This window comes from Phyllostomus discolor, chromosome 12, assembly GCF_004126475.2.
Source record: "Phyllostomus discolor isolate MPI-MPIP mPhyDis1 chromosome 12, mPhyDis1.pri.v3, whole genome shotgun sequence".
In the NCBI taxonomy this organism is placed as follows: domain Eukaryota; kingdom Metazoa; phylum Chordata; class Mammalia; order Chiroptera; family Phyllostomidae; genus Phyllostomus; species Phyllostomus discolor.
In genome coordinates, this window is record NC_040914.2 from 9,260,872 (window position 1) to 9,286,979 (window position 26,108).

The 26,108-nt window shown below is 59.0% G+C and overlaps 4 protein-coding genes across 8 annotated transcripts in view; 2 read left to right on the forward strand and 2 right to left on the reverse strand.

Annotated features, from left to right (window-relative positions):
• GRIK5 (glutamate ionotropic receptor kainate type subunit 5) overlaps positions 1-3,323 on the forward strand; it is a 51,180-nt gene extending 47,857 nt beyond the window's left edge. For all 3 annotated transcript variants that reach the window (XM_036012820.1, XM_028530358.2, XM_036012822.1), the window contains one exon: positions 2,395-3,323. In XM_036012820.1, the coding sequence (XP_035868713.1) occupies positions 2,395-2,814 (420 nt within the window). In that variant the 3' untranslated portion in view covers positions 2,815-3,323. The remainder of the gene's footprint in view (positions 1-2,394) is intronic.
• The window catches only part of LOC118497666 (carcinoembryonic antigen-related cell adhesion molecule 21-like), an 834,765-nt gene that overhangs the window by 579,250 nt on the left and 229,407 nt on the right, over positions 1-26,108 (reverse strand). The window lies entirely within an intron of this gene.
• The window catches only part of LOC118497667 (carcinoembryonic antigen-related cell adhesion molecule 1-like), a 746,496-nt gene that overhangs the window by 574,055 nt on the left and 146,333 nt on the right, over positions 1-26,108 (reverse strand). The gene's annotated exons all lie outside the window — the stretch shown is intronic.
• Positions 7,294-25,525, forward strand: ATP1A3 (ATPase Na+/K+ transporting subunit alpha 3). 3 transcript variants are annotated; one of them, XM_028530355.2, is made up of 23 exons: positions 7,294-7,490; positions 11,426-11,512; positions 11,617-11,676; positions 11,792-11,995; positions 13,072-13,185; positions 13,298-13,432; positions 13,759-13,876; positions 14,010-14,278; positions 15,450-15,648; positions 15,726-15,835; positions 15,931-16,065; positions 18,091-18,283; positions 18,557-18,732; positions 18,821-18,957; positions 19,259-19,409; positions 19,523-19,691; positions 21,945-22,099; positions 22,176-22,299; positions 23,130-23,275; positions 23,821-23,951; positions 24,314-24,415; positions 24,770-24,861; positions 25,128-25,525. In XM_028530355.2, the coding sequence occupies exons 1-23, from the start codon at positions 7,485-7,487 to the stop codon at positions 25,154-25,156; spliced, it is 3,042 nt and encodes a 1,013-aa protein (XP_028386156.1). In that variant the 5' UTR covers positions 7,294-7,484; the 3' UTR covers positions 25,157-25,525. The 3 variants fall into 3 exon arrangements, with proteins under 3 accessions (XP_028386156.1, XP_028386155.1, XP_028386157.2); XM_028530354.2 differs by having other exon boundaries at positions 7,331-7,490; positions 11,387-11,512; XM_028530356.2 differs by lacking the exon at positions 7,294-7,490 and adding an exon at positions 7,797-7,913.

Below are 26,108 nucleotides of genomic sequence, written 5' to 3' on the forward strand. Positions count from 1 at the left end.
CTTTGTGGGGACTCCTGTGCTCAGGCCTGGAATTACCTCTCCTCTCCTTGGTGATCCTGTCCAGCCACGTGGTTTGTAAGACCATCTCAATGCCGAGGACTCCTGTATTGGTTGTCATGTGACAAATTGTCCTCACATTTAGTGTCTTAAAACAGCAAACCTATCAGTTCACAGTTTCTGTGGGTCAGGAATCTGGGAGCAGCTTAGCTGGGAGATTCTGACTGCCCAGGGTCTCTGGCAAGGTCATGGTCAGGATGTTGGCTGAAGGCTCCACTGGGGCTGGAGGAGCCACTTGCAGGATGGCTTGCTGTCTCCACATGTACCTGTGGGACGTTAATTTACGAGGTGGGTTTAATTTACGGAGAGGCCAATGCCACTGAAAGAACTTATTACTTATGGTTCCCGAGAGAAGGGGCCTCCGAGGCACACAGGCCACATGGGAAACACCGGGTCTGGGCAGGAGCAGAAGGAGCAAGGGGGGAGGCCTGGGCCAGAGCCTTTCCTGGGGCTTCTGCAGGAAAGACGAGGCAGGGCAGGGGACACAGCGCAGGACTGGCTGGGTGGGCAATGTCAGTGGGCCCTGGGCCGGAGGAGTGGTCTTTAGTTGTTTGGTACCTGGCCCCAGGTGATTTAGGCAGCTTGCTGTGTAAGAGAGAGGTGGATGAATGGGGTGGTTGGGGTGTGGACTTGGCATTGGTTGGTTTGCATGTGGAAGGTGAGCTCTTAACCCTTTGCTGTCTCAGAATTGGCTCCCTCTGGGAGGGGCAATCCCTCCCTGGTCAGCAAGATTTTAAAGATGTCAAAACATCCTGAGATACAGAAACTAAGGAACATGGTTGAAACAGTTGTTCACGTGGCAGCCAGCAGGAGGCCTCCGTGCCTAGCACAGGGGCCTCCCCAAGGGCTGTGAGTGCATCCACGCCACGGCAGCGGGCTTCCCTGTGAAAGCAGTCAACAGCAAGCCAGGCAGAGGCCAGTGCGTCAGCTGGCCTGTGTGTGCTGTTGGCCACACAGCAATTCTGATCTGAGGGCAGGGGGGCTTACGCAAGGGTGGGAGCTCTGGGGGAGTCTTGGGGGCTGCCTACCAAAGGCCCCAAATGTGTATCTCACAGGGCCTCTCCCCAAACCCCTGGTTTGGAAATACAACTTAGTACTCGACATCTCCATGTGGGTATCTGGCAGGTAGCACTCGTAACACAGGTGTCCAACAAGGAGTTCCTGCCCACCCACCAGGCAACACTGTCGCTCAGGCCAGAACGTGGGGAGTCACCCTTCACTCCTCCCTCTCTCACACGCTCTCTGTCTGACCTCTTGGCAAATCCTGCTGGCTCCACCTTCAAAATACTGTGCTCAGAATCCCATCCCTTCCGCCCTCCTCAGCACCCTCAGTGCCTTCCTGCCCTCACCCTTGGCCTCCCTGCAGGCTATTCGAAACACAGTTCCAGAGTGAGATCCTGGGAGGGCCAGCACCCCCTACTTCAAACTCTCCACTGGCTGCCAGCTGATCAGAATAATAGCCAAATCCTCAGTGTCCCCTGGCCATGCAGGGACTGGGCCCTGCTGCTCCTTGGACCTTGTCCACCCCTTTCCCCCTTGCACACCCCTTTCTCATGGTTCCTGAGTGTGCCACAGCACCCGCACCTCCGCACCTTGATCCTGCTGAGCTGTCTGCCCACCCTCCGGCCACTGGAGCACTGGAAGGGGCACTGGAAGGTCCTTTTCTCAGTGAGTTTTCCCTAAGTGTCCCTTACTGAAATTCAGCACCACTTTCCACCCGCGTGCCCCACCTCTCTTGGGGATTTTATTTTTCTCCACAGCACTCATCACAAGCTCACATACTACCCACATTTGCATATGTGTGTGGTGGCTTTTTGTTTGTTTTTACCTCCACACACTGGAATATAACCACCGGTTTGGTTTCCTGCTGATCGTGAGAGCCCAGAGCAGTGCCTGGCACACAAAAGGTGCTAAACAAATATGCCTACCAACAACGACAGCCTTAATCAGAGGCAGGAGATGGAGAACAAAGAGGGGAGAGACGAGAGGCAGTCAGAGAACTTAGAGTGAAAAGACAAGAAGAGAGAAAGGGAAGGGCAGGTCCGGGAAGAAAGCCACACGAGAATGAGACGGGAGAGAGTAGAGACAGGAACTGAGAAGTGGAGAGGTGAGACAGGAGGTGGGGCAGGTAAAGGAACCGGGAGGGGGGAGAGGCGAAAGGATACGTGGGGGGCGGGCTGGTGGAGGGAGAGGAGAAGGGCGGGGCGGGGGGGGGGGGAGGAAGGGGGATGTGGAGAAAAGCTGGGGGCGGCCGGGAGGCAAGAGACCAACACAGAGCCAGGCGAGGGCACGACAGCGGGAATCGCGCCGCTGGTGACCCCCGCTCGCTGCCCGCAGGTGTCTGTGTGCCAGGAGATGCTGCAGGAGCTGCGCCACGCGGTGTCCTGCCGCAAGACGTCGCGCTCGCGCCGGCGCCGGCGGCCGGGGGGCCCAAGCCGGGCCCTGCTGTCGCTACGAGCAGTCCGTGAGATGCGCCTCAGCAACGGCAAGCTCTACTCGGCTGGCGCGGGCGGGGACTCGGGCGGAGCGCATGGGGGCCCCCAGCGCCTCCTGGACGACCCCGGGCCGCCTGGGGTGTCCCGGCCCCTCACCTCCACGCCCTGCACGCACGTGCGCGTCTGCCAGGAATGCCGGCGCATCCAGGCTCTGCGGACCTCTGGGGCCGGTGCGCCCCCGCGTGGACTGGGCGCCCCCGCCGAGGCTACGAGTCCTCCCCGGCCGCGACCCGGCCCCCGAGAGCTGGCTGAGCACGAGTGACCACGGGCCAGACAGGCATCTGGACAGGCCCACCCCAGACCCCGGCTGTCCCCACTTCCACAGTGAGCGAGGGACGGGACTTGTGCCCCTGCTGGCCGGACGCCGAGATTTTGCCTTGGGGTCCAGATGAAGTAGAGGCCCAGCTCAGGGGCCTGCCTGCGCCCCCTAGTGGACTCGCTAGACGGTGCCGCGAACCTGCTCGCGGCCCCCACTGCGGACGTGAGCAGCGCGGGAGCCGAGGCCTCCAGGGGCCGGGAACCATGGGCTCTCCCTGGAAGCGGAAAGCAGCAGTCCGCCGGGAGAACCCATCCTGGGACTGCTCGGGCTCCCAAGAATTGAGCCGCTCCCCACTTCTGGAGGAGGGCCTCTGGGCAGATGGGTGTCCCCTGGCGCCCTTTGCCTCTTTTTTTCTCTCTTTTTTGGGGGGAGAAACTTCGGAATTTCTATGAGACCTCCCCCTGCCACACCCCAGCCCCGTTGGAATAAAAAAAGAGAACAAAACCCCCAAACTGAGGATACTCCAATCTTATTTCCTGGGGGTGTGAGGGCATTAAAGGCTTGGAGTCCCCGGGGTGTCTGCTGAGAACCACAGACTGGATGGTCACTTTTGCACTCCACCCTTAGCCCTGCCCATGACCAGCAGGTCAGCCCAGGTCCCGGCAGCTGGCCCCTGTCCACTGACCTCTCAGGACAGAAGGAGGCTGCGACAAAGACCCTGAGACAGATGGAGAGAGATGCAGGGATCTGAAGAGGCGGAGACACCAGGAAACACCGGCACAGAGAGACAGAAACCAGATGGGGCTGGGGAGGACAGGACGAGTGGACGGCTCAGTGTGGTGTGCCTGGGTGGCCCATGAGGTGGCAAGTGTGTGCCTGGGCAGGGATGATTTGGCGACTTCGTAATCAAGTGCGTGTGTGGGTGTGTGTGTGTACACGTCCATGAGGTTATCTTCAAATGTCTGTGACTGGCTCTGCGTTTCTGCTGAAAATGTACCTCCCCAGCCCCTAAGAGAGGAAGGGGTAGATCCCTGTAGAGGGAGAAGGGTGGGTCTGCTTTCTGTCCTGGCCTTCCCCCACCCTGCTGGAGGTTTCTGTGGAAACTGCAGCTGAAAAAGGACAAGTGAAGGTCACACAGCGAGAGCCAAAACGAGGCCGAGTGGTGGGGGGGATGGAGAGGTGGGAAGAGAGACAGAATGGGAAGAGACCATGAGGGAGGGCAGAGAGAGATAGGAAAGAGTTAAGGGCAAAGAGAGGGAGAGATGGAGGGAGTATGTGGTTACGAGGGGAAAGGATGAGGTAGAGGATAAAAGGGCACGAGAGAGATGGGCGGAGGGGAATCATAAAGCAGGAAGGGTAAGACACCTGGGAGTTGGGGCTGATAAAAATGGACTGGGGTGGAGCAGAGACAGGTGAGAGACAAGAAGCCATAGAAAACTAGATGGTGTCGGGAGGGGCTGGCGCGGTGAGCAAAGCCAAACTGAGGGACAGACAGGTCGTGGGAGAGAGGCTGGACCGGCGGCCTAGAGCAGGGAGCTGTCCATTCAGCACCGTCCTGGCCACGGCATTGCTCTGTCTTCCCCCGCAGGGCCGGCCTGCCTGCCTGCACAGTCCTTGGATGGGCCACGCCCTGGGAGCCCTGCCCATCACACAGTGCCCCCAGTCTCCATCCAGCCCCTTCTGTGTCTCAGACACTTGTACGTGTGTGCCCCTCAGGGACAGGTGTGGGGGTGAGCTTGTGTCTGTCTCAGTGTCTCTTGTCTCCACATCTCTTTTACAAACTAATGGATGTCTCTGTTCTTGGGCCATGCTGTCAGTCTGTCGAGTGACTGGAATATAATTGCAGGCATTTTGGTCTCTCCCCAACTCGGTCCCAATGTCACACTGCTGATCTTCTCTAGGATCTCTCCCCATTCCTGCATCTCCCCTCCCCCATTTCTGGTTGGAGTCTCTCCCCAGTCTTTATCTCTGAGTTTCCAGTTTGCTGAATGTGTCTCTGCCTGGCTATCTGTGTCCCTGTGTCCCTGTCACCTTCACTGAGCACTTCTGCCTCTCTGTCTCCCTTCATTTGTTTTTTTTCTTCTCTGTGTTTTGCTTCTCTGTGTTCGTCCATCTGTATCTGCCTCTTTCTGGTTCTGGACTATGTATTCATTTCTCCTCTTATGGGTCTCTCTGTCTCTTGTGCTGAGTCCCCCTGTCACTGTCCATCCCTGTGACCTTCTTAAGTCTCCCCCAACTTCCGCAGAGCCTCTTGCTGGGAGCACGATGCACAGTCATCAGTCTCACCAGGCTTGTGTCTGAGGAGGGAGCGCATGTTTAGGGTGGGGTGTGGGGGACAAGGTCTTTCTGAGCTCAGCTGGAGAGCAGGAGGAGAGAGCCTAGTATCTCCTGGAATCCAGACACCCCCCGGCTTCTCTGTCCCTCAATCCCCGTCCCCGTGGTCCAGGCTCGTCTCTGCAGGCTAAGGTGTCGGGACAGGGAAAGGATATGCTGGCAGGTCCTCCCTCCCTCTGGAAGCAGGTACAGATGGGGAGAGGAGTCTGGGGGCCAACTACCTGGCTTAGAAGATGTGGCTCTCCCCCCTTCCCCAGTCTCCATGGAGACAGGCCAGGTCTGCAGGCCCAGCCTCCTTTGCTGCATATTCGGCCTTCCTGTTACCATGGCAACAAGGACAGCAGAGAGGGAAGGGGATGGGTCAGAGTACAGGATTGGGCCGAGGTTCTAGGTGCTGGGGGAAGCCAAAGAACTGCCTCCCTGCCTCCTCCTGCTCTCTGGCCCCGTCTCCCTGCCCATGCCCGTCTCTCTGTGGCTCTGAATCTCTGTCTCTCTTTCCATGTCTCCAACTCTGGTCTCCAGCCTTTCACATGTTTCCCTGGCCAGGTCCCCAACCTTCCCCACCCATCCCTCATGCACCAGGCTCACGCTGTGCCCCTTGCCTGTGTCCCCTTCATAACTGCTCCCAAAGTGGAGGGGAGACTCACATTCTGAGAAAGCTACAGGGACAGGCTCTCTCTTGCTCTTTGCCCTTTCTACTCTCCCAAGGGAGAGTCTGGAATGTTCCTCGTAGAGCAAAGGTGTGGGGTGGGAGGCCGTGAGTCCTCAGATTCCAGTGGGTGGCTCGTGGAGTGTTGTGTATGTGGCAGGCCTGGGGTGTGGGTGCTGGCTGTGTGTGTGCATACACATAACAAGATGGGGTGTGTGTGGCACATGGGTGGGGGCACTGGGGTGTGTTTGGAGGTGCAACAAAGGTGTATGTGGCCGTACTCCAATGGGTGGTGTGTACAGCATGGCAGTGTGTGGGATGGCATTGTGTGGTGTTTTGTGAATTTCTGTGCCACGTGCGAGTGCATGACCACCTTTCTGTCTGTCACTAACAATGAGCAGCCGTGATCTGTCCGTTTTGCCCTGTGGGCCTTTACTCGTGTCCAGAATCTGCTTTGTGTGATTGTGCATCAGTGTCCACAAAGTCCCCGGTGGTGTGTGGAGGCAGTGTGCGGTGGGGTGTGCGACGGTGCTGAGTGTGGGTGTGTGTTGGTTCTTAGGTCTGTCGGTTGCATGGTCTCAGGGCTGTGCGTGAGGCGGAACAAGGCCAGGTCTGGTGGAGTGGGTGATGTGCGTGTCTTCGAAATAGTGTCCTGAGGGTGTGCGTTCGTCTGCATGGCACTTGGACTGTGACCGTGATTCCGTTGTGGTGTGATGGGGTGTGGAGGGTAGTGCTGTGTGCATTCCACTTCTGCGTGTTTGTGAGTCTTGCTTGGGGTTGTGTGATGGGGTAGTGCAGTATGTGTGCGTGATTGTGAAACTGGGGTGGGGTGTGATGGAGTGGTGTTTGTGTGTCCCCAGCACCTGAGCTACCTGCGTGATGGTCATGCGTGTGATGCTGAGTGTGGTCCTCTGGCTGTGATGTGTCTCCTGCAGTTATGTCTCACTGGGTGGCTCTGCCTGGCTCTGGGTAGGGATAGGGGACACACACACAGTGAGAGGGTCTCAGGGTCCTCCCCCTCTGCAGCCCCCCTCTTCATTGTGGGGTCTGCCTTCCCTCATGTGCCCTCTCCCGCTCCCCCTCCTGAACAACAGGCTACACAGTCTGCAGGCTCCCCCTCCCGCCTCACTGCGGACCGAGGTGCTCTGGGTCCCCTGCCTTGTTGCAGTGGTTTACCGGGCTTTCCCCCACCGTTGTCCGCCTCCCGCAGCGCACCCCTCTCCCTCGTGGCACACCCCCACAATGAAGGGAATTCCTGGGCTTTCCTTCCCTCAGTGCCCCCTCCTCAGAGGCGCCGCCCCCCCCCCCACACACACACATTGTGAGGGTCCCCAGGTTCCACATTGCGGGGATCTCGGGGATCCCCCCTCCTACAGCGTTCCCCCTTGGCAGAGGCTGGGGGCGGGGAGGACAGCTGCAGTGCCAGGGGCGGGGTCACGGGCCGTCAGTCAAGGCGGCGGCACCCCTGATTGGTCGGCGCGGGTCCCCCCCGCGGGCGCGGGCATATGAGGCGGAGGAGGCGGCTGCCGCCGCAGACCCTGTGCGGTAGGGTTGACAGCCAGACAGACGCGCGGACCGAGGCGCGGGCGCTGCAGAGGCCCCCAGCCCGACCCCGCGCCAGAGCCCACCCGGAGGCCCCTGCCCCGGCCCCCTCCCTTCCCGCCGGCCCCAGACCCCTGAAGCCGCCAAGATGGGGGTAGGTGCTCCGGAGTGTGTGCGACAGAGGGGTCCGGGGATGCTGGTGTCTGTGCGGGTGGGGGCTCCAGGACCCCCGCGCTCTGGGATCAGGCCTGCGGGACCCCTTGAGCCCGCCGACCCAGCCCACTCTTGTGGTTGTGCGCGGACCGCCTGGGTCGCGGGGGTCTGTGGCGCATGTCGGTGTGCCTTTGTGTGCCAGGTCCTCGGGGCACCGACCGTCTGCGGCTTTGCTGCCTGCCCGCCCTGATGCTTGGCATGCTCAGTCCTGTATGTGTGTGTGTGTGTGTGTGTGTGTGTGCGCGCGCGCGCACGTGTGTGCATGTGCACGCGTGTGAGCTCCTGGCTCTGTCAGGCCTGGGGTCCCCCGTCTGCCTGCGACTGTGTAGCTGGGTTGTGTCTGACTGTCCGAAACCACATCTGGGTGTGTCTGCCAGCTGGTGTTTGTTCCGGGGGGGCGGTAAAGCCCCTCTGCTTCCCTGGCCCGTGGGGACCGGATGACCTCTCTTTCTCCTTCCAGGCCTGGGGGCGGGGGGCCTGCAGTTCCGTGCAGGGCAACCTGGGGCTGCGGTTTGTGCCCAGCCCCTAAGCTGGGGTGGCAGACTCTGGGGGCCAGGAGAACCGTGGCCGGGAGACTGAGAGCCTTGCTGAGGGTGCACGTTTGTAAATGCGTGGTGGTGATGGTGGGGTTTGTGCATGCCCAGCTCTGCCCTTGCCTCGGTGTCCGTGTGTCCTTGTCTGTTTGCCAGTCTCTCCACCAGATGCCGTCTCCTTTCCTGGCTGACCACCTGACCCCGCCGCAGCCCTGGATTCCTCCCTGCGTGTCTGGGGCGGGGCCGCAGGGGAAGGAGTGGGAGAAGAAGGCGGGTGGGATGAAGAGAGAGGGTGGGGATGGGAGAGCCTAATGGAAGGGAATGTAAGGAATATAAGAAAGATGGCGGATGGAGGCCGATGGGCCCAGGGATGGAGTGGGGGATGGGGCTGCAGATCTGTGGATTGGGGTGGAGTGAGGGGCAATGGGGAGAAGAAATGGGTGGGGAGAGGACTGAGAGAGAGGATGGGGAGGGGGAGGTGGCAGTCAGTGATGCTTCCAGGTAAGTGGGGTGAAGGGAGGGGAATCCATGGGCAGAGGGAGAAGAGGACTGAGGTGAAGGTCTTAGAGAAGGAACCAGGGAGTGGGGAGATGAGGGAAAGAAGTGGGGACAAGAAGAGAAGTGAGGTACTTTAGACATGGGAAGCAGAGACAGAGGTGGTGTAAAAAGGACACGGAAAAAGAGGCAGGCGTAGAGACAAAGACAGAAACACATGGGCAGAGAGACATGGGTGAGACGTAGAGAGACAAAGAGAGACACTGAGGCAACCCAAGGACAGACATTTGTTATCCAGACACAACTTGACTCAGCCTGAATGACGGGAAGAGGAGGCAGAGGGCAACAGGGGAAGTTGAGGGGGAGATGTTCAGAGATGATGCCCCAGACTTGCTAGAGGAGGAGGGACAGCCTGGACAAGGTACAGAGGCTGTGTGAGCTGAGGCCTCAGAGGGAGGCGGACAGCACAGAACGTGGCAAGGAGCCGCACAGGCAGGCTGCAGTGACACAGGCATGCCCCCCACCCTTGGAGGTGCTCACCCCACAGTGCACCCATCTGGGCTTTGTGCCTTCGCTGGGAAAGCCTCAGCTCCCCCACCCCCAGCAGATGGATGCCCATCCCCAATGGAGTCTGGTCATGACAAGAGCAAGCAAGAGCTTAGGCATCCCAGCCCCTTGCTCAGACCCAGGAGTCCAGGCCCCCAGCCCCTCCTCCCTCACACCCAGGAGTCTAGGCCCCACTCCTAGGCCTCAGAGAGACCCAAGCGTCAGCTCCCAGCCTCCCTTAAGACTTTAGGGCTGAGCAGCTGATTTTCCTCCCCACTCCTGCCAGGTTCCCGTCTCTCTTCTCCTGCCTCCCTTCCTATCTCTGCCTTGACCCCATGAGCTGATATCTCCACATCTCTCCCCATTCATGAGGCTACTTCTCTGCAGTGGCTGAAACCCCTCCTGGGACAGGGGATGGAGGAGTGTCCTCACTGTCCCCCAGCTTTCGTGCTTCCCTGTCAGACGCAGTGCTGCTGCAGGGCTGGCCCAGGGCCAAGCCTCTCTCCCACCTCCTGCAAGTCTGTTAGAGGCCTGGGGCTGCAACCCCTCCCAGGAGTCCCCCAGCTCAGCCTCTGGTCTGGGGGCAGACAGCAGGCAGCTCAGCCCTCTCTACAAGGTCACGAGGAGATTATCTCTGAGCCTTGCTGAGCCTGGGATCCCGGCTTGGCCGTGGGCCCATTGGACCTGTCAGCAGCCCTCTACCAGCACCTGGCCTCACCCCTCCTCTCCTACCACCGTCCCAGGACACTGCCTTCCCCATGTGCCCAGGCCACCAGGCTGGAACTTCAGTCACTCCCCCTCACACAGAATCCAGTCAAGCCAGGCCCAGGGCTTCTTCTGCCTCTTGCTCTTCTGTACCCCAATCCCAGCCAGCTCCCACTCCGTCCTCCAGACACCTGACTGTACCCACCTCCTGTTCCAATCTGCCTGTGGCTCCCACCGGCCCTCAGAAGAGAGACCAGGGCCCACAGCTTGTCAGTCAAGGCCCTCAGGACTGGCTGTCTCCCAAGATTTGCTGGATCTCATGAGATACAGAGACTGAGATATCCATGGGGTTTGGAGTGAGGCCCAAGAAAACAGACAGGTGGAGAAGAAGGGAGAGCAACATACAGGCGATCTGGAGCTGGAGGGACAGAGATGCAGAGATGGGCATAGAGACAGACAGACACAGGGTTAGAGAGAAAGACTGCAGAGTGGGATGGGGAGAGACGGACAGACAGGGAGACACACTGAGCATCACAGAGAGGAGACGGCTTGAGCAATGAAGGCAGAGACAGAGGAGAGAGAGAGGCAGATATAAGGATGGAGAAAAATGTGGAGACATAAACTACTGGCACTTAGAAATAGTCAGAGATAGCAACACACCCACTTGGAGACAGGTAGGAACCCAGAGAGCCCTGGCTGGTGTGGCTCAGTGGATTGAGCACTGGCCTGTGGACCAAAAGGTCGCAGGTTCAATTCCCAGTCAAGGCATGTGCTTGGGTTGCCGGCCAGGTCCCCAGTAGGGGGCTTGCAAGAAGCAACCGCACATTGATGTTTCTCTTCCTTTCTTTCTCCCTCCTTTCCCCTCTCTCTAAGAAGTAAATAAGTAAAATATTTTAAACAATAAAGGAACCCAGAGAGACAAACTCAGCTGGACTCAGCAGAGGTAGTTCCGGAAATGGAGACAGATGTTGTGTGAGAAAGAGGCAGAGAGCCGACGGGAACAAAATTCATACAGAGACAAATGCAGAGACAGAGAGGAGAACAGATGACATTAACTGATGAGGGAGAGAGATCAGGGATAGAAATAGCCAGAGAGATACAAAGATGGAGCGATAAAGAGACAGGGAGACAGAGAAGGACAAAACAGAACAAGACAGAGAGGCACAAACACAGACCGAGACAGACAAGAGACAGACAGACAGACGTGGCAAGAAACACCCAGGAGGTTAGACAGGTCCAGGGAGGGGAAGAAAGAGACAGAAGGAAACACACAGAGAAAAAAACACACACAGGGACAGAAGGGAGGCGGCCCACAGATACGGGCACAGAAACAGAGAGAGAAGAACAGACTGACCCAGGTGGAGACCTTCAGGGACACGGACCCAGAGATGCATAGAGTCAGTGAGGCCAGTCAGCAGAGACAAGAGTCGCAGGTTTGGGAGACACCCAGGGCCAGAGGGAAACCCACCCAGAGACACAGGACGGTGGGGGGGGGGCGGCGGGGCAGGGAGTGAGCTCGGAGGGCCGGTGTGGCCCTGTAATCCCTTCTCGCCCGCAGTCTGGTGGCTCTGACAGCTATCGTGTCGCCACCTCGCAGGACAAGAAAGATGACAAGGGCTCGCCCAAGAAGAGCAAGGCCAAGGAGCGCCGGGACATGGACGACCTCAAGAAGGAGGTGGCCATGGTAAGCCCCACCCTCTGCACCACGCATCACCCCAGAGCAGACCCCACCCTACTCCTGGGGGTCTCCACACTCACACGCCTCCCCACCGAACTCCTGTTCCGCAGACAGAGCACAAGATGTCAGTGGAAGAGGTCTGCCGGAAATACAACACGGATTGCGTGCAGGTGCGGCGGGCCGGGGGGCAGGGGTTGGGGCTGGTCCTGGGTCCTGGGGTGGCCATGAAGGGGTGGGGTGCCAGGGCTGCTCAGGGGCAGTTCTGTGTGAGTCCTGTGTCCCCAGGGTTTGACCCACAGCAAAGCCCAGGAGATCCTGGCCCGGGATGGGCCTAACGCGCTCACGCCGCCGCCCACCACCCCAGAGTGGGTCAAGTTCTGCCGCCAGCTCTTCGGGGGCTTCTCCATCCTGCTGTGGATCGGGGCCATCCTCTGCTTCTTGGCCTATGGCATCCAGGCAGGCACAGAGGACGACCCCTCAGGGGACAATGTGAGTGCCCTCCACCCAGCTCTGCACAAGGGCACTTCTCTGCGTCCCCTTACACTTTAAAGCCCACTCCTCTCTTTTTTCTCACTTGCCTGTCACAATCACCCCATTGAAAAATCACAGAAGGTACAAAGAACGCTGAGGCTCTGGCAGGCCAGGTAACGTGCTCAAGAGCACACAGTAGGATGTGTAAGCTCCATCCCAAGGCTGTGTGATCTCTATGGCCCTGGGGACAGACACCACCAGGTGGCCATGGCCTGGAAGACACATAAAGACACAGTGTGTTCATGTAGAGACACAGGCTCACCCACCTGTGGGTCTGCCTAGACCCACCCGCTCAATGCAAGGACTCGCAGGGACACAGTCCCCACAGACAACATGCCTACAAACACAGACCCAAACACTGATGACGTGCAGATTCCTCCACGAGCGTGCATGCACACACACACACACACACACACGGGCAGGGTCAGCCCAGTCACGCTTGGACACCATCACGCCGCCACCTAGTTCAGGCACACAGGCACAACAGGCAGATGGATGGATGGAAAGACAGACACAGGGACTCAAACACGCATGGCGTTGCAAGCAGACAAACATGAGGATTGAGCACAGACAGACAGCATTCTCCTAAATTAACACCTAAACAGTAAGAGAGACAGTCCGACAGAGAGGCACATACAGAGACTCACACACAAACAGTCCTATAAATGTAAAGCCAGGCGTGCAGTCAGACAGACACACTGACCTAAACACAGACAGACACATGGACGGATAATAGCACACACCCAGATCCTCCAACATAGGCAGGAAGACAGACAGATGAATGCACAACATAGAGAACTGGACAGACCCAGACACCCAGACGCACCCATGCTCAAAAAGGGACTCAAACATGGGTACAGACAGACTCACAGATAAGAGAGACTCAGACATGCAGACCTTCAAATGGATACAACCCTGGGGTCAGACACATAATTACGGGCTCCCAGGGTGCAAAGCTTCCTTCCAAGGTCCCACAAACTCGAGGTGGGGCTGCGAGTGGCTCGGGGCAGCCGTGATCCTGCATCTCCCTGCAGCTCTACCTGGGCATCGTGCTGGCAGCTGTGGTCATCATCACCGGCTGCTTCTCCTACTACCAGGAGGCCAAGAGCTCCAAGATCATGGAGTCCTTCAAGAACATGGTTCCTCAGGTGAGGGGCACCCAGAAATAGCTGGGCGGGGGTGAACAGGTGGGTGGGGGCAATGCCAAGTGACCCCAGGCAGAGAGAGTCCAGCAGGTAACTCTTCTCCATCCCACCCCAGCAAGCCCTGGTGATCCGGGAAGGTGAGAAGATGCAGGTGAATGCTGAGGATGTGGTGGTCGGTGACCTGGTAGAGATCAAGGGCGGAGACCGAGTCCCAGCGGACCTGCGTATCATCTCAGCCCATGGCTGCAAGGTGGGCCTGGGGCCCAGCTCTGCCCTTCCTGGTGTGGCTAAGAGTCCAGGCCCCCAGCCCCTCCTCCCTCAGACCTGGGAGCCCAGGCCCCCTGTCCCTCCTCCCTCAGACCCAGAGTTACCTTAGACCTTAGCAGGAAGCCCTATCTGCTCCTCATCTACAGGAGTTCAACCTCTGGCCTTCCAAACAACACTCACCCAGCCAGGCACCCAGGCTTCTAGCCGTGACCTCAGGGGACACAGGCCTCAGCCCCAGTCTCCTTTGGATAAATGGCCCCTGACCCCAAGCCGCCGGTTAAGCCATCTCTCGGCTGCTCCCACCCACAGGTGGACAACTCCTCCCTGACTGGCGAATCGGAACCCCAGACCCGCTCCCCTGACTGCACACACGACAACCCCTTGGAGACTCGGAACATCACCTTCTTTTCCACCAACTGTGTGGAAGGTGAGGGGGTGCGGTGGGGTGCCAAGGTGGGGCTGAGCCGGTCCTGACAGAGGGACGTGCACTGGAGGCTCGGCTCCCTCTTAATTCCCACTATGGTGGGGGAAAGCTCAGTCTAGCCCCCTTTTCCCTGCAGGCACGGCTCGGGGTGTGGTGGTGGCTACAGGGGACCGCACTGTCATGGGCCGGATTGCCACCCTGGCTTCCGGGCTGGAGGTGGGCAAGACGCCCATCGCCATCGAGATTGAGCACTTCATTCAGCTCATCACCGGCGTGGCCGTCTTCCTGGGCGTCTCCTTCTTCATCCTCTCCCTCATTCTCGGATACACCTGGCTCGAGGCCGTCATTTTCCTCATCGGCATCATCGTGGCCAATGTCCCAGAGGGTCTGCTGGCCACTGTCACTGTAAGGCCTGGACCCTTACAGTGGGTCTGGGGGAGGAAGGGCTGGGGGCCCAGACCCCTGAGTCCTGGGAGAGAGGGGGGCTGAGGTTCAGACCCCCAGGTCTGAGGGTGGAGGCAGCTTGGGCTTGGATTTCCATGTTCTTGACAAGGGCAACTTGGGTATTGGGGGCTGAGCACCCCGTATCTTCAATTAGGAGGGTCCTGGGGGACTCAGAGAGCCTCACTAACCAAACAACAAACAAACAAAAACCTTGAGAGCCACTACAAGACATAAGGGGCCAACAACGCTATCAGTTTTCAAAGATAACTTACAAATTTAGGAAGTACACCATAGTAGTAGAAAGTCTAAAGAATACATTACAATAGTTTAAAATAAAACAACACTCCCGTGTCCACTGCCCAGCTGTCAGCCCCGTTGCAGAGGTCCGCTCTCTGCTCTCCTCTCGGCAGGTGTGGGCAACTGCAGTGTGTTAGTAAGAGTTTTCCGGCACGTAGAAGGGACTGTCTTCGGAATGCTAGTCTGCCTTTGATCCTTAATGCACCAGCAGGCAGGCTTTCTGTTTTAGCATATGCAGAGCTATTCCAGGTCAAAGGCTGTTCATTGGCAAATAGTGTACACACAAAGTATACGAAACACACCCGTGGCAGCTGCACTAGACTCCAGCTCCCCAGAAGCACCCCCAAGAGCTCATTCAGCCCTCAACCCAACCCCAGGGAAAGGCCCTGCTGAAGCATAACTTCCCTGCTTCATGTCAATTGGAATAACGCAGCTCGAACTCTTGTTTCTGGCTCTTTTTGGCTGAGCATCGTGTTTTTGAACTTCATCCACGTAGTTGGCTGCAGCAGTCACGGGCTCATTTTCATTGCTGCGTGGTGTTCCGTCTTTATCCCACAGTTTATCTGTTCCTTCTGCTGTTTGTGCACATTTGGGTTGTTTCACTTTGAAGCTATTACAAATGCTGCTGCTATGAACATCCAGTACAGGCCTTTTGAGATGCATTTTTTCTCTCAGTTTGTGCCTTGGGGTGGGATTGCTGGGTGGCACCATTCTCTCTTGCAAGCCACCCAGAATTCTCCCTGGGCTGGGAAGTTGGGTTGTCGGCGCTCGTGCTGCTGGTCCAGCCCTGCCACCTGGCTCTGCCTGCCATGCGCCTGTCCTCCCGCACCCACAGGTGTGTCTGACCCTGACTGCCAAGCGCATGGCCCGGAAGAACTGCCTGGTGAAGAACCTGGAGGCTGTGGAGACCCTGGGCTCCACGTCCACCATCTGCTCTGACAAGACGGGGACCCTCACACAGAACCGCATGACGGTCGCCCACATGTGGTTCGACAATCAGATCCACGAGGCCGACACCACTGAGGACCAGTCAGGTGAGGGGGGCGCCCAGGTGGGGGCCGCAGGGGCCTGGCCCCTAGGTGTCCCCAGCTGTGACACGTGCCTCCTTCAGGGACCTCGTTCGACAAGAGCTCGCACACCTGGGTGGCCCTGTCCCACATCGCCGGACTCTGCAATCGGGCCGTCTTCAAGGGCGGCCAGGACAACATCCCCGTGCTCAAGGTGGGTCTGGCTGCCAGCCGCCCTGGCCAGCCCGTGCCCGCCCGTGCTGCCCGTGCTGCCCGTGCTGCTCTGCCCTGACGCCCCTCTCTCCGCAGAGGGACGTGGCCGGGGACGCCTCTGAGTCGGCCCTGCTGAAGTGCATCGAGTTGTCCTCTGGCTCCGTGAAGCTGATGCGGGAACGTAACAAGAAAGTGGCTGAGATCCCCTTTAACTCCACCAACAAATACCAGGTACTCGGGGCTGTCTGCGAGCACCGGCCTAGGCCTCGCTGTCTCTACGATGCCTGAGCGGTCAGCTGCACCCCACTGTCCTCCTGCTCTCGGCAGGTTACTCGTGATCTTTGCAGAGCCTCGGTTTCCCCGTCTGTGAAATCAGAGCGGTAGTATCCACCTGGCAGGGAGAGGAACAGACCTGAGGTGTCTGCTGGAGCGAGAAACAGAAGAGTAAAGCTCCTCCTGCAGCAGAGAGGGGGGACAAGCCAGGGAGGGATCTCTTTCATTCAGTCAACAAATATGTTTTCGAGCAGCCACCACCTGACAGGCACATGGTTTAGGTGCTGGGGACACGTGCAGCAGTGAGAGAAGTCCCTCTCGTGGAACTTACACTCTGGTGCTAGAAAACAGACAAGGGCAAAGGTACAGGGAAATGCAGAATATGTCTGCCAGTCACTGTGCTGTGGGAGGGAGCCTTGGGAAGGGTTCTGGGCAGCGGGCACAGTGTGTGCAAAGGCCCTGGGGCAGCAGTGTGTTGGCATGTTTCAATGAGAGCCAGCGGCCAGTGTGGCAGAGCAGTGAGTCAGGGAGTGGGGTGGGAGCCGACAGCAGGTCCCATCAGGCCTTGTGGGGCATGGAGTGGACTTGGGTGTGACTCTGAGGGGGCCAGGAGCAGAGGAGAGATGGGACCTCACTCACATTTTTAAACCCCTTTATTGTCATTCACATACCATGGATCACCCATTTTAAGGTGCATAAGTCAATAGTTTTAGTATATTCACAGATATGAGTGATCATCTACACAATTTGACACATTTTCATCATCTCAGAAAGAAACCCCACATTTCTTAGCTATTGCCCCCAACCTCCCGCATCTCCCCAAGCCCTAGGCAACCCCTAAGAAGGGGTACTTTCTGTCTCTGTGGATTGGCCTGTTGTGGACTTTTCACATGAATGGGATCCCACAACATGGGGCCTTTTGTATCTGCCTTCTTTCACACGATGTCTTCAGGCTTCATCTGGGCCGTAGCATGGGTCAGCACTTCGTTCCTTTTCATGGCTGAGTGGCCTTCCTCTGGGTGGATAGAACCCAATCTGTTTGCTCCTACGGCTGCTATGAATAACACTGCTGCAAATGTCCATATGAGAAGTTGTTGTTTTTGTATTTATTTCTTTGGAGAGGGAAAAGGAGGGAGAAAGAGAGGGAGAGAAACATCAATGTGTGGTTGCCCTCTTGTGCGCCCCCTCCTGGGGACCTGGTCTGCAACCTAGACATGTGCCCTGCCTGGGAATTGAACTGGCGACCTTTTGGTCCACAGGCTGGCGCTCAATCCACTGAGCCACACCAGCCAGGGCTCACATGAGAAGTTTTTGTGTGGATGTAGTTTGCATGTCCCTTGGGTGTGTATACCTAGGGATGACTAGGTCATGTGGGAACTCTATATCTAACCTTTTACGGCACGGCCAGACTGTTTTCCAAAGTGGCTGCACCATTTCCCACTAACTCACATTGCTTAAAGAGTCCTCTTGGCTGCTGTGGGGAGGGAATACTAAGGGGCAGGGCGGGCCGAAATGGAGGTTCAGTGTGGAGGCCCACTGCGACGCTCCGTGTGAGAGGTGGTGGTGGCCGGACAGGGCCCTGGAGGTGGGAGGTGAGAAGAGGCCAGAACCTGGGTGTGCTTCAGAGGTGAGCCGACCAGATCTGGGGATGGGTCAGATGTGGGGTAAGGAGTTGGGGGAGGGCAAATGGCCTAGAAGGGCTCATGGCCTGTGGACGGAAAGCGAGTATTTCCATGAGAAACACAGAGGATCAGAAATGTCCATGAGACAGAGACAGATGTGGGCAGGGGTGGACAGGGATCTCTGCGAGAGCCCCAGAAGCAGATGACCTCTCAGGCAGAGAGCTGGACAGTGCCCTCTGGGGGAGCTATTTGTCCTGGCACCCATGGCTCTGGGTGGCCCTGGGGGTCCTCACCCTGCCACAAGGGCAGCCTCCAGATCCCTGCAAGGCTCAGGCACACCCACTCTCTGCTCTGCCCACAGCTCTCCATCCATGAGACTGAGGACCCCAACGACAACCGGTACCTGCTGGTGATGAAGGGTGCCCCCGAGCGCATCCTGGACCGCTGCTCCACCATCCTGCTGCAGGGCAAGGAGCAGCCGCTGGATGAGGAGATGAAGGAAGCCTTCCAGAACGCCTACCTTGAGCTCGGTGGCCTTGGCGAGCGAGTGCTGGGTGTGCACCATGGGTGGGGCTGAGTGGGGGCAGGAGCTGGGTCATCTCTGGGGACCCCTTGGGGTTAAGGAGGGGCACGATGCTGCCCACAGTAGGGCCTCCTGGAATGCACCGTGAATGAATGAATGAATGAATGAATGAACAGGAAAGGATGACATCATCAGGAAATGGTGTTGGCTGACTGGCTGGCCCACTGGGAGATGGGTGCTGGGACCGGGTGGCCAGGAGCCATGGGGCTGGAGCCCTCATGCCCCACGCCACCTCCGTCCCCAGGTTTCTGCCATTACTACCTGCCTGAGGAGCAGTTCCCCAAGGGCTTTGCCTTCGACTGTGACGACGTGAACTTCACCACAGACAACCTCTGCTTTGTGGGCCTCATGTCCATGATCGACCCGCCCCGGGCGGCCGTCCCCGATGCAGTGGGCAAGTGCCGAAGTGCTGGCATCAAGGTGTGGCCTGGGGCAGCTGGGAGGGGGGCAGAGCCAGTGCCCCAGGGGCCGGTGCAGAGGCTGGACCATCCCCAAACAATGCCTGCAGGTCATCATGGTCACAGGCGATCACCCCATCACAGCAAAGGCCATTGCCAAGGGCGTGGGCATCATCTCCGAGGGCAACGAGACTGTGGAGGACATCGCTGCCCGGCTCAACATTCCAGTCAGCCAGGTCAACCCCCGGTGAGCGCCACCTGCTGGCTCAGCCTCCTCCCCCACGGGGTGGCAGGCCCCCTTGCTTCTGGGCCTCCTCTGTTGACTTAGCACCTGGTCCCGTTCCTCCTTCAAGCCAGGGTAGTTTCACACCCCAGCTTTGCCACTCCTGGGCTGCGTGACCTTGAACAAGTCATTCAGCCTCCCTGAGCCTCAGCTTCAGAGCCTGGCCCTCTGCCTCCCCTGTCTGTGGGTCTGGCCTGCCTGGCTCTGTGTCCATCAGTCACTGCACCACTCCCCACACATGCTGACCACTCTCTGCTCCTCCCAGGGATGCCAAGGCCTGTGTGATCCACGGCACGGACCTCAAGGACTTCACCTCCGAGCAAATTGACGAGATCCTGCAGAACCACACTGAGATCGTCTTTGCCCGCACATCCCCCCAGCAGAAGCTCATCATTGTGGAGGGCTGTCAGAGACAGGTGGGCTGGGACTGGCTGCCAGACAGGAGGGGGCGGGGCCCGGGCTGCTGGTCCTTGGGGAGAGGGGGCTGGGGCCAGGCCTCTGGGAGTCCTCCCTCGCTCTCTCTCTGCAGGGGGCCATCGTGGCCGTGACTGGGGATGGCGTGAATGACTCCCCTGCTCTGAAGAAGGCAGACATCGGCGTGGCCATGGGCATTGCCGGCTCTGACGTCTCCAAGCAGGCAGCGGACATGATTCTGCTGGATGACAACTTTGCCTCCATCGTCACGGGTGTGGAGGAGGGTGAGTGGCCAGGTGGCCCTGGAGACTGGGGTCCCTGCGTGAAGCCAGAGAAGGGGAAGGGGAGTAGGCTAGTGCTGCCGCGGAATGCACAGTGGGGAGACCTCGGAACCCCACCGGCCTGTGGAGCCTGAGCTTCTCCTTTTCAGTCCCTCTCCGCCAGGGGCTGGGGCAGGACTGAGCCGATGCCCTCCTGGGTCCCAGCATTGCCCAGCACAGGGCCAGTCTGGTGAGCAGACTCAGAAGCGTTCTTAAAACACGTGTAAGTGCGACCACAGGGACAGAGGGTCCCGCAGGAGCCCTCAGGAGGCCCCTCACCCGACCTGGGGTCGGGGCCAAGGAAGCTACCCAGAGTGGACAGGGGTTGCTGCCAGTCCTCCGGACCATGCTGGCGTTTTCACGTAGGCAGTGTCAGGGAAGGGAGTACAGGCAGAGGAAGCTGCGTGTGCAAAGGTGAGGCAGGATGCTGGGGGTCCGGGCCGCACAGCCACAGAGGGGGCTTGCTCACACGTGATTTTGTTCTGACCATCAATGTAATTCATGGAAACTATATAGAAAAGTGTGAAGGAGAAAACTGGCATCACCCATAACCTCCTCACCCGGGAATCGTCGCTGTTCATGCGGTGGAGCGTTTCCTTCCAGTTTCTCCCCCCTCCACCCCCCTTTGCAACATCCCCGGTGCAAGGAGTAAAGAGTGAGAGAGAACTCAGACAGGAAAGCTGAGCCGAGAGTGACAGATTCCATGCCCTGCTCCATGCCTCCCACCTACCAGAGGACGCCAGGGCGAACCCTTTGTCACGCCCCCGGGCACCCGTGCGTACACAGTGCGCACACGGTGCACGCGTTTACGCCTTCCAGACCTTTACTGTGCTCCACGCGGGTGCCGGAGACAAGCTGCGGACAGGGCGGACGTGGTCCCTGCCCTCAAGGACCGGAGGAGGCAGCCTTAAGTTCACAGACAAAGAGAGACCTCATGACAAATTGTGGCAAGTGCTAAGAGAGCAAGCAGGGTGCTATGACGGGTAGTAATGGGGGCCGTGCCTGGAGAGGGTGGACAAGGAAGGGCTCTCTGGAGCGACAAAAGCAAAGTTGCACTTCCAGGAGGGGAAAGCCTGGGGGCGCCCCTGAGCTGAGCCCACAGCCGCGGTGTGAGCCCCACTGTCGCCACCGCCCAGCTCTGGCAGGCACCAGCGCCCCCCACCCCCAACACTACGCACCCTGGGTCACGGTCAAGAGCATTTAAGTCATTGTTTCACCTGCAAATCCTTCAGGATGTGATACCACCAGTGTGTGGACAGCAGCACATGCATTGGGCGGGAGGCAATAGCAGTATGAACACACAAGCCTCCAACTTTACACAGAGCCGACCGAGCCATCCCCACCGGCGTGCAGCCGGCCTTTCTGCCCCATCCTCGTCCTCATGGCGGATCTTGCTGCTCATGTCTGCCAGCACATGAGAGAAAGTGCAGGGACAGGCTGGCTGGAGGCACCCTGAGCTTCTTTGTACTTGATATGCACCGTATTGACTGCTTTCTGGGGGCCGTGACATGGGTGCAGGTGGGTGGGCCGCTAGAGGACTGTCACATGTGTGCACATTGGTGCACACACCAGACCCTGACTGGGGAGCGTCTCCAGCCCCCCATCAGGGTCTCATCAGGCCCCCGTCCGCATCTCCCCCCCAAGAGACAGCCACTCTCTGGCTTTGGCACCGCAGGTCCCTTTCAGATCTCACCCAAAGGGACTCGTGCAGGGTGAGCACTTCGCTGTCGGGCTCTCTTCACTTAGTGTCACTCGTGTGAGGTTCCCCCACGGAGCTGCGTGTGGCAGAGCGTGTTCCTTTTCCTTGCTGAGTCGCATCCCGTGGTGTGGATGGGCCAGTTTGTTTACCTACTCCCCAGCCAGTGGACCCTGGGGTTGGTTTCAGTTTTTGCTGTGGTGACTGACACTAAGGTGAGCATTCGCTCCTGCTTTTTTGTGGACATAAGCACTGACGTCTCTTGGGCATAAATCTAGGGGCAGGGGTACTGGGTTGACAGAGAAGGGGATGTTCCACTGTAATAAAAGCTGCCGAACAGTCTTCCAAGGAGAGTGTATTTCAAAGACCTGGTTGAACAGGGGCGACATGGTTGCATGAGTGTGGACAGGGGGGTGGGTGAGGGGATGGATTAGCAAGGACCCATGGCCTGGGCAGGGAAGGGGCAGAGGGAACAGGGCACCGTGGTTTGGTGCGAAGGTCTGAACCTGTCCCCGCCACAGGCCGCCTGATCTTTGACAACTTGAAAAAGTCCATCGCCTACACCCTGACCAGCAACATCCCCGAGATCACCCCCTTCCTGCTGTTCATCATGGCCAACATCCCGCTGCCCCTGGGCACCATTACTATCCTCTGCATCGACCTGGGCACTGACATGGTGAGCCTCCAGCCTCTCCCGGGGGCTCGGGTGGGTGGGCCCCTCACTCCTGGCTCACCTGGCCTCTCTGGCCCAGGTCCCTGCCATCTCGCTGGCATACGAGGCTGCCGAGAGTGACATCATGAAGAGACAGCCCAGGAATCCACGCACGGACAAGCTGGTCAACGAGAGGCTCATCAGCATGGCCTACGGGCAGATTGGTGAGGACCTGGGAACCCCGCCTCAACCACAGCCAGATGGACCTAGAGCAGTGCCCGGCCCAGTGTGGGCGCTCAGAACCCTTGTGCTGAATGAGTGCAGTACACGCAGGGCTTGCTGCTGGAGGTTCAGAAGCAGAGGCTTGCAGATGCGTGGTGGCCACCACTGCGGGGCCGGCAGAGGTGGAGGCCAGGTGGTGGGGGTGGTGCACCTGGGGAGTGCACAGGACACTGTGGGGCGGGAGGTCAGGGCTGGCCCCAGGCCAGCCACTCCCGAGCCCACTGCTCCCCCCCCGCCCCACCTCCGTGAGGGGAAGGAAGAGACCAGCCTGTGAGCTCTCTGAGGGCAGGACTGAGCCCCTTTCCCATTCTCTCTGCCTCCTCCTCCTCAGCCTGCGGCTGGAGGTGATGTGTGCAGAGCCTCAGAGGTACTCAGCTCTCGGTCCCTGGGAGAGCCCCGTGAGCAGAGGCTTCACGGTGGTGATCAGAAGCCTGGGGAGGTCATTTCTGCATACAGGGACCCATAAGACTCAAGCCCGAGGGTCCTCAGGGACTTCCAGAAGTTCAGGTCTCCTGGCTCAGGTGGGAGGGAGCCACCAGGTCATCCGTCTGGGGAGAGCCCTCTCCCTGAGGCTTCTGTCCCAAATGACCCATCTCAGACGCTCGCCACCAGGCTGCCCTCTGGGAGCCCTGCCCTGCATGATGCTTGGGCAGGAGGACTGGGGTGGCCCACCCTTCTCCTGGTGGGGGTCTTCAGGGCCCCAGAAGTGCCGTGGGCCAGCTGTCTTCCCCGACCTGAGTTTCTCCTCGTCTCCCTTTTCTCCTCCCCACAGGAATGATCCAGGCTCTTGGTGGCTTCTTCTCGTACTTTGTGATCCTGGCAGAGAATGGTTTCTTGCCTAGCAACTTGGTGGGCATCCGGTTGAACTGGGATGACCGCACCGTCAATGATCTCGAGGACAGTTATGGGCAGCAGTGGGTGAGTGGGGCCGGGCCCACAGCCTGGCAGGGGCCCCTGGTCAGCGTCCCCCAGGCAAGCTGTCCTACTTCCTGTGATGGCCCTTTTGCCCCAGGGTCTATGTCAAGACCCTCGCTGGACACACGGGGGCTCCTGGTGCTCAAGGCCCAGCCTGTCGTGGGTCTGGTGCCCACTGGCCACGCTCTCTGGCCTGCCAGGCAAGACACCTTTACTGCCTTCTTCCCCATCTCTCTGTGCCTTCAAAGTTCACTGGTGTCTGTCCCCTCAGGAGGCCCATGGAGGCCTCGATGCCCTCCCACCTCCCTCCATGCCAGGGATGGTCCCTGGTCCCTGACTGACGACTGAGGTCCCCCTTCACCTCTGCTTCCCAGTACATCCCTGACTCTTCCCATGGGGCTATCAGCCTGAGAGGGGAGACATTTCTGAGGTCCTGCGGGACCCCATCAGGACAGAGTCCCTGCTTCGCCCGGAGTGCAGACCAGGAGCAGGGGCTGGGCCGTGGCCGACACTGACCACCGCCCTGCACTTGGTCGTGGCTCTTGCAGACGTACGAGCAGAGGAAAGTGGTGGAGTTCACGTGCCACACGGCCTTCTTCGTGAGCATCGTGGTCGTCCAGTGGGCCGACCTGATCATCTGCAAGACCCGCAGGAACTCGGTCTTCCAGCAGGGCATGAAGTGAGGGCTGTGCGGGGCTGGCTGGCTGCCCTCCCCTCGGGCTGCATCCGCTTTTGCTTCTGAGTTGATTCCATCTCAGTGACCCGTCTGTCTTGCGTTCTCCCCCACCCCTGACCCCGCTTCCCCCACCCTCTCTCTCGAGTGTGTGTGTGTGATTGGGTCCACATCACTGCCTGCCCATGTATCTGTCCTTGTCTCTGTCTTTCTGTCTTTCTCTTTCATTGTCGCCATCTCCCAGGATGTCTTGTTTTGTCTCTCTGTCCACGTGCCTCCATGCCTGTCTGTCCGTCTGCCTCTGGGTGTGCTTCTGTGTCTGCGGGCGGGTCAGGGTTGCCTGGGTCCAGCCCTGCCTGTGCCCCCAGGAACAAGATCCTGATCTTCGGGTTGTTTGAGGAGACGGCCCTCGCTGCCTTCCTGTCCTACTGCCCTGGCATGGACGTGGCCCTTCGCATGTACCCTCTCAAGTGAGTGCCCCTCATCACCCGCAGGACGCCCCCCACCAGCCTCAGGATCCCAGGAGGAGTCTTCACTGTGGGACATCCTCACAGGCCCACCTCTCCCAGTGTCTCTTGGAACCCCCTCCTCTGTGTCCCGCACTGCAGCCCCTGTTCTGATGTCACCAAGCGTGCCCCCCCAGCCCCAGTGGGATGTCCTCACAGTGGGTGCTCCCCAGCCACGGCCAAGGCACCCCTTGCTTGTGGGGAGGAGGGGCCAAGGGAGAACCCCCTCGGCGTGTCCCCTCCTGTCCCCTGGGACTCTGCCTACTGTCCCCATTTGGGGCCCCACACTGATGCCCTCCTGTCACTCTGTCTCTGCAGGCCCAGCTGGTGGTTCTGTGCCTTCCCCTACAGCTTCCTCATCTTCGTCTATGATGAAATCCGCAAACTCATCCTGCGCAGGAACCCCGGGGGTGAGGGGCCCAGGGGGCAGAGGGTGGGGCAGAGAGCCGGCTGCGGGGACAGGAGGCCGTGGCTGGGGGCGGGGTGGGGAAGCCCGGGGGTGACCTGTCCGATGCTAATCTCACTCTCTGTCTCCCCACGCCCCCTCTGTGTCTTCTCTCCCTGTCCGTCTGGGCCTCCGCTCTGTCTTTCCGCCTGTCCCTGTCCTTTCGCTGTCTTTCTGTCTTTGTGCTTCTCCCCACACCCGTCTCTCTGCGTCTGTTTCTTGCCTCTCCAGGTTGGGTGGAGAAGGAAACCTACTACTGACCTCAGCCCCAGCACCTCACCCATCTCTTCCCTGCCCTCCCCGCAAGCCCAGGACAGCCCACTCCGGTCCCCCCCATTTTGTATTCTGGGGGGAGGGGCCCTCTCTCCCCGTGGTCCCCACCTTGGTCCCACCCCCTCAAAGTATCCCCCACTTTCTCCCTCTCTTCCTGCCTCTGGCTGGCTTCTCTCCCCGCCCCCGCCCTGCCTCTCTCCTCCCTTTTCTGTGTCTCTGTTCCTCTTCCTCACCTCACCCCGGCCTCCCAGCCCCCTCCCTGGGCTCTTTTATACTCCCCCTCAATGTCCCCCTGCCCTGGCTGATGCCATCTCTGGTTCTGGACAATTATCAAATATATCAGTGGGGAGAGAGAGGCAGTGTGTGTCGTGCTTGTTTTCTGGACTGGGGGTGGGGGCGGGTGGTGCCGGGTGCCACTCCGGCTGGGGTGCACACCATGCCAGGAGGAGAGGCTGGTGCCAGCCTGGGAGCCCAGGAATCGCAGGGTCATCAAGTTCTCATGTTTTCGACCGAACAGAAGTCACAGGGAAAGCAGCTTGAATTCCTCAGGAGATGATGGGACTGTGGGTCCAAACCGGGGAGAGCGAGTGTTGGAGCAGGACCCCAGGGAGGTGAGGACGGGGGCAGCTGTGGTGAGGCGCTGGTGGTTCGTGGAGCACCGCTCTCCTCTCCTCTCCCTCTCCTAAGCATTCCATGTGTATAAGCTCATTTAAGCCTCACAGGTGCGAGGCCCAGAAAGGGGCAGCAACTTGCTCAAGGTCACACAGCTGAGAGGTAGCAGATCCGGGATTTGTACATGCTATCCAAGCTCTAAGTCACTGTGCTATTTTCTCTGTCTTTTACTGAGAAAAATTTCCATACAGTGAAGTGTACACATCTTAAAGGCACAGCTGAACAATTTTAAAAATTGCATCCACCCAGATCAAGGTATAGAACATC

Excerpts from the sequence above, each read along its gene's own strand:
- ATP1A3 (XM_028530356.2), top strand. The coding sequence starts at position 7,812 with ATGTGCACGCGTGTGAGCTCCTGGCTCTGTCAGGCCTGGGGTCCCCCG. Across the intron at positions 7,914-11,425 it reads CTGTCCGAAACCACATCTGG|GACAAGAAAGATGACAAGGG; the intron begins GTGTGTCTGCCA and ends GCCACCTCGCAG. Across the intron at positions 13,186-13,297 it reads TCAAGAACATGGTTCCTCAG|CAAGCCCTGGTGATCCGGGA; the intron begins GTGAGGGGCACC and ends ATCCCACCCCAG.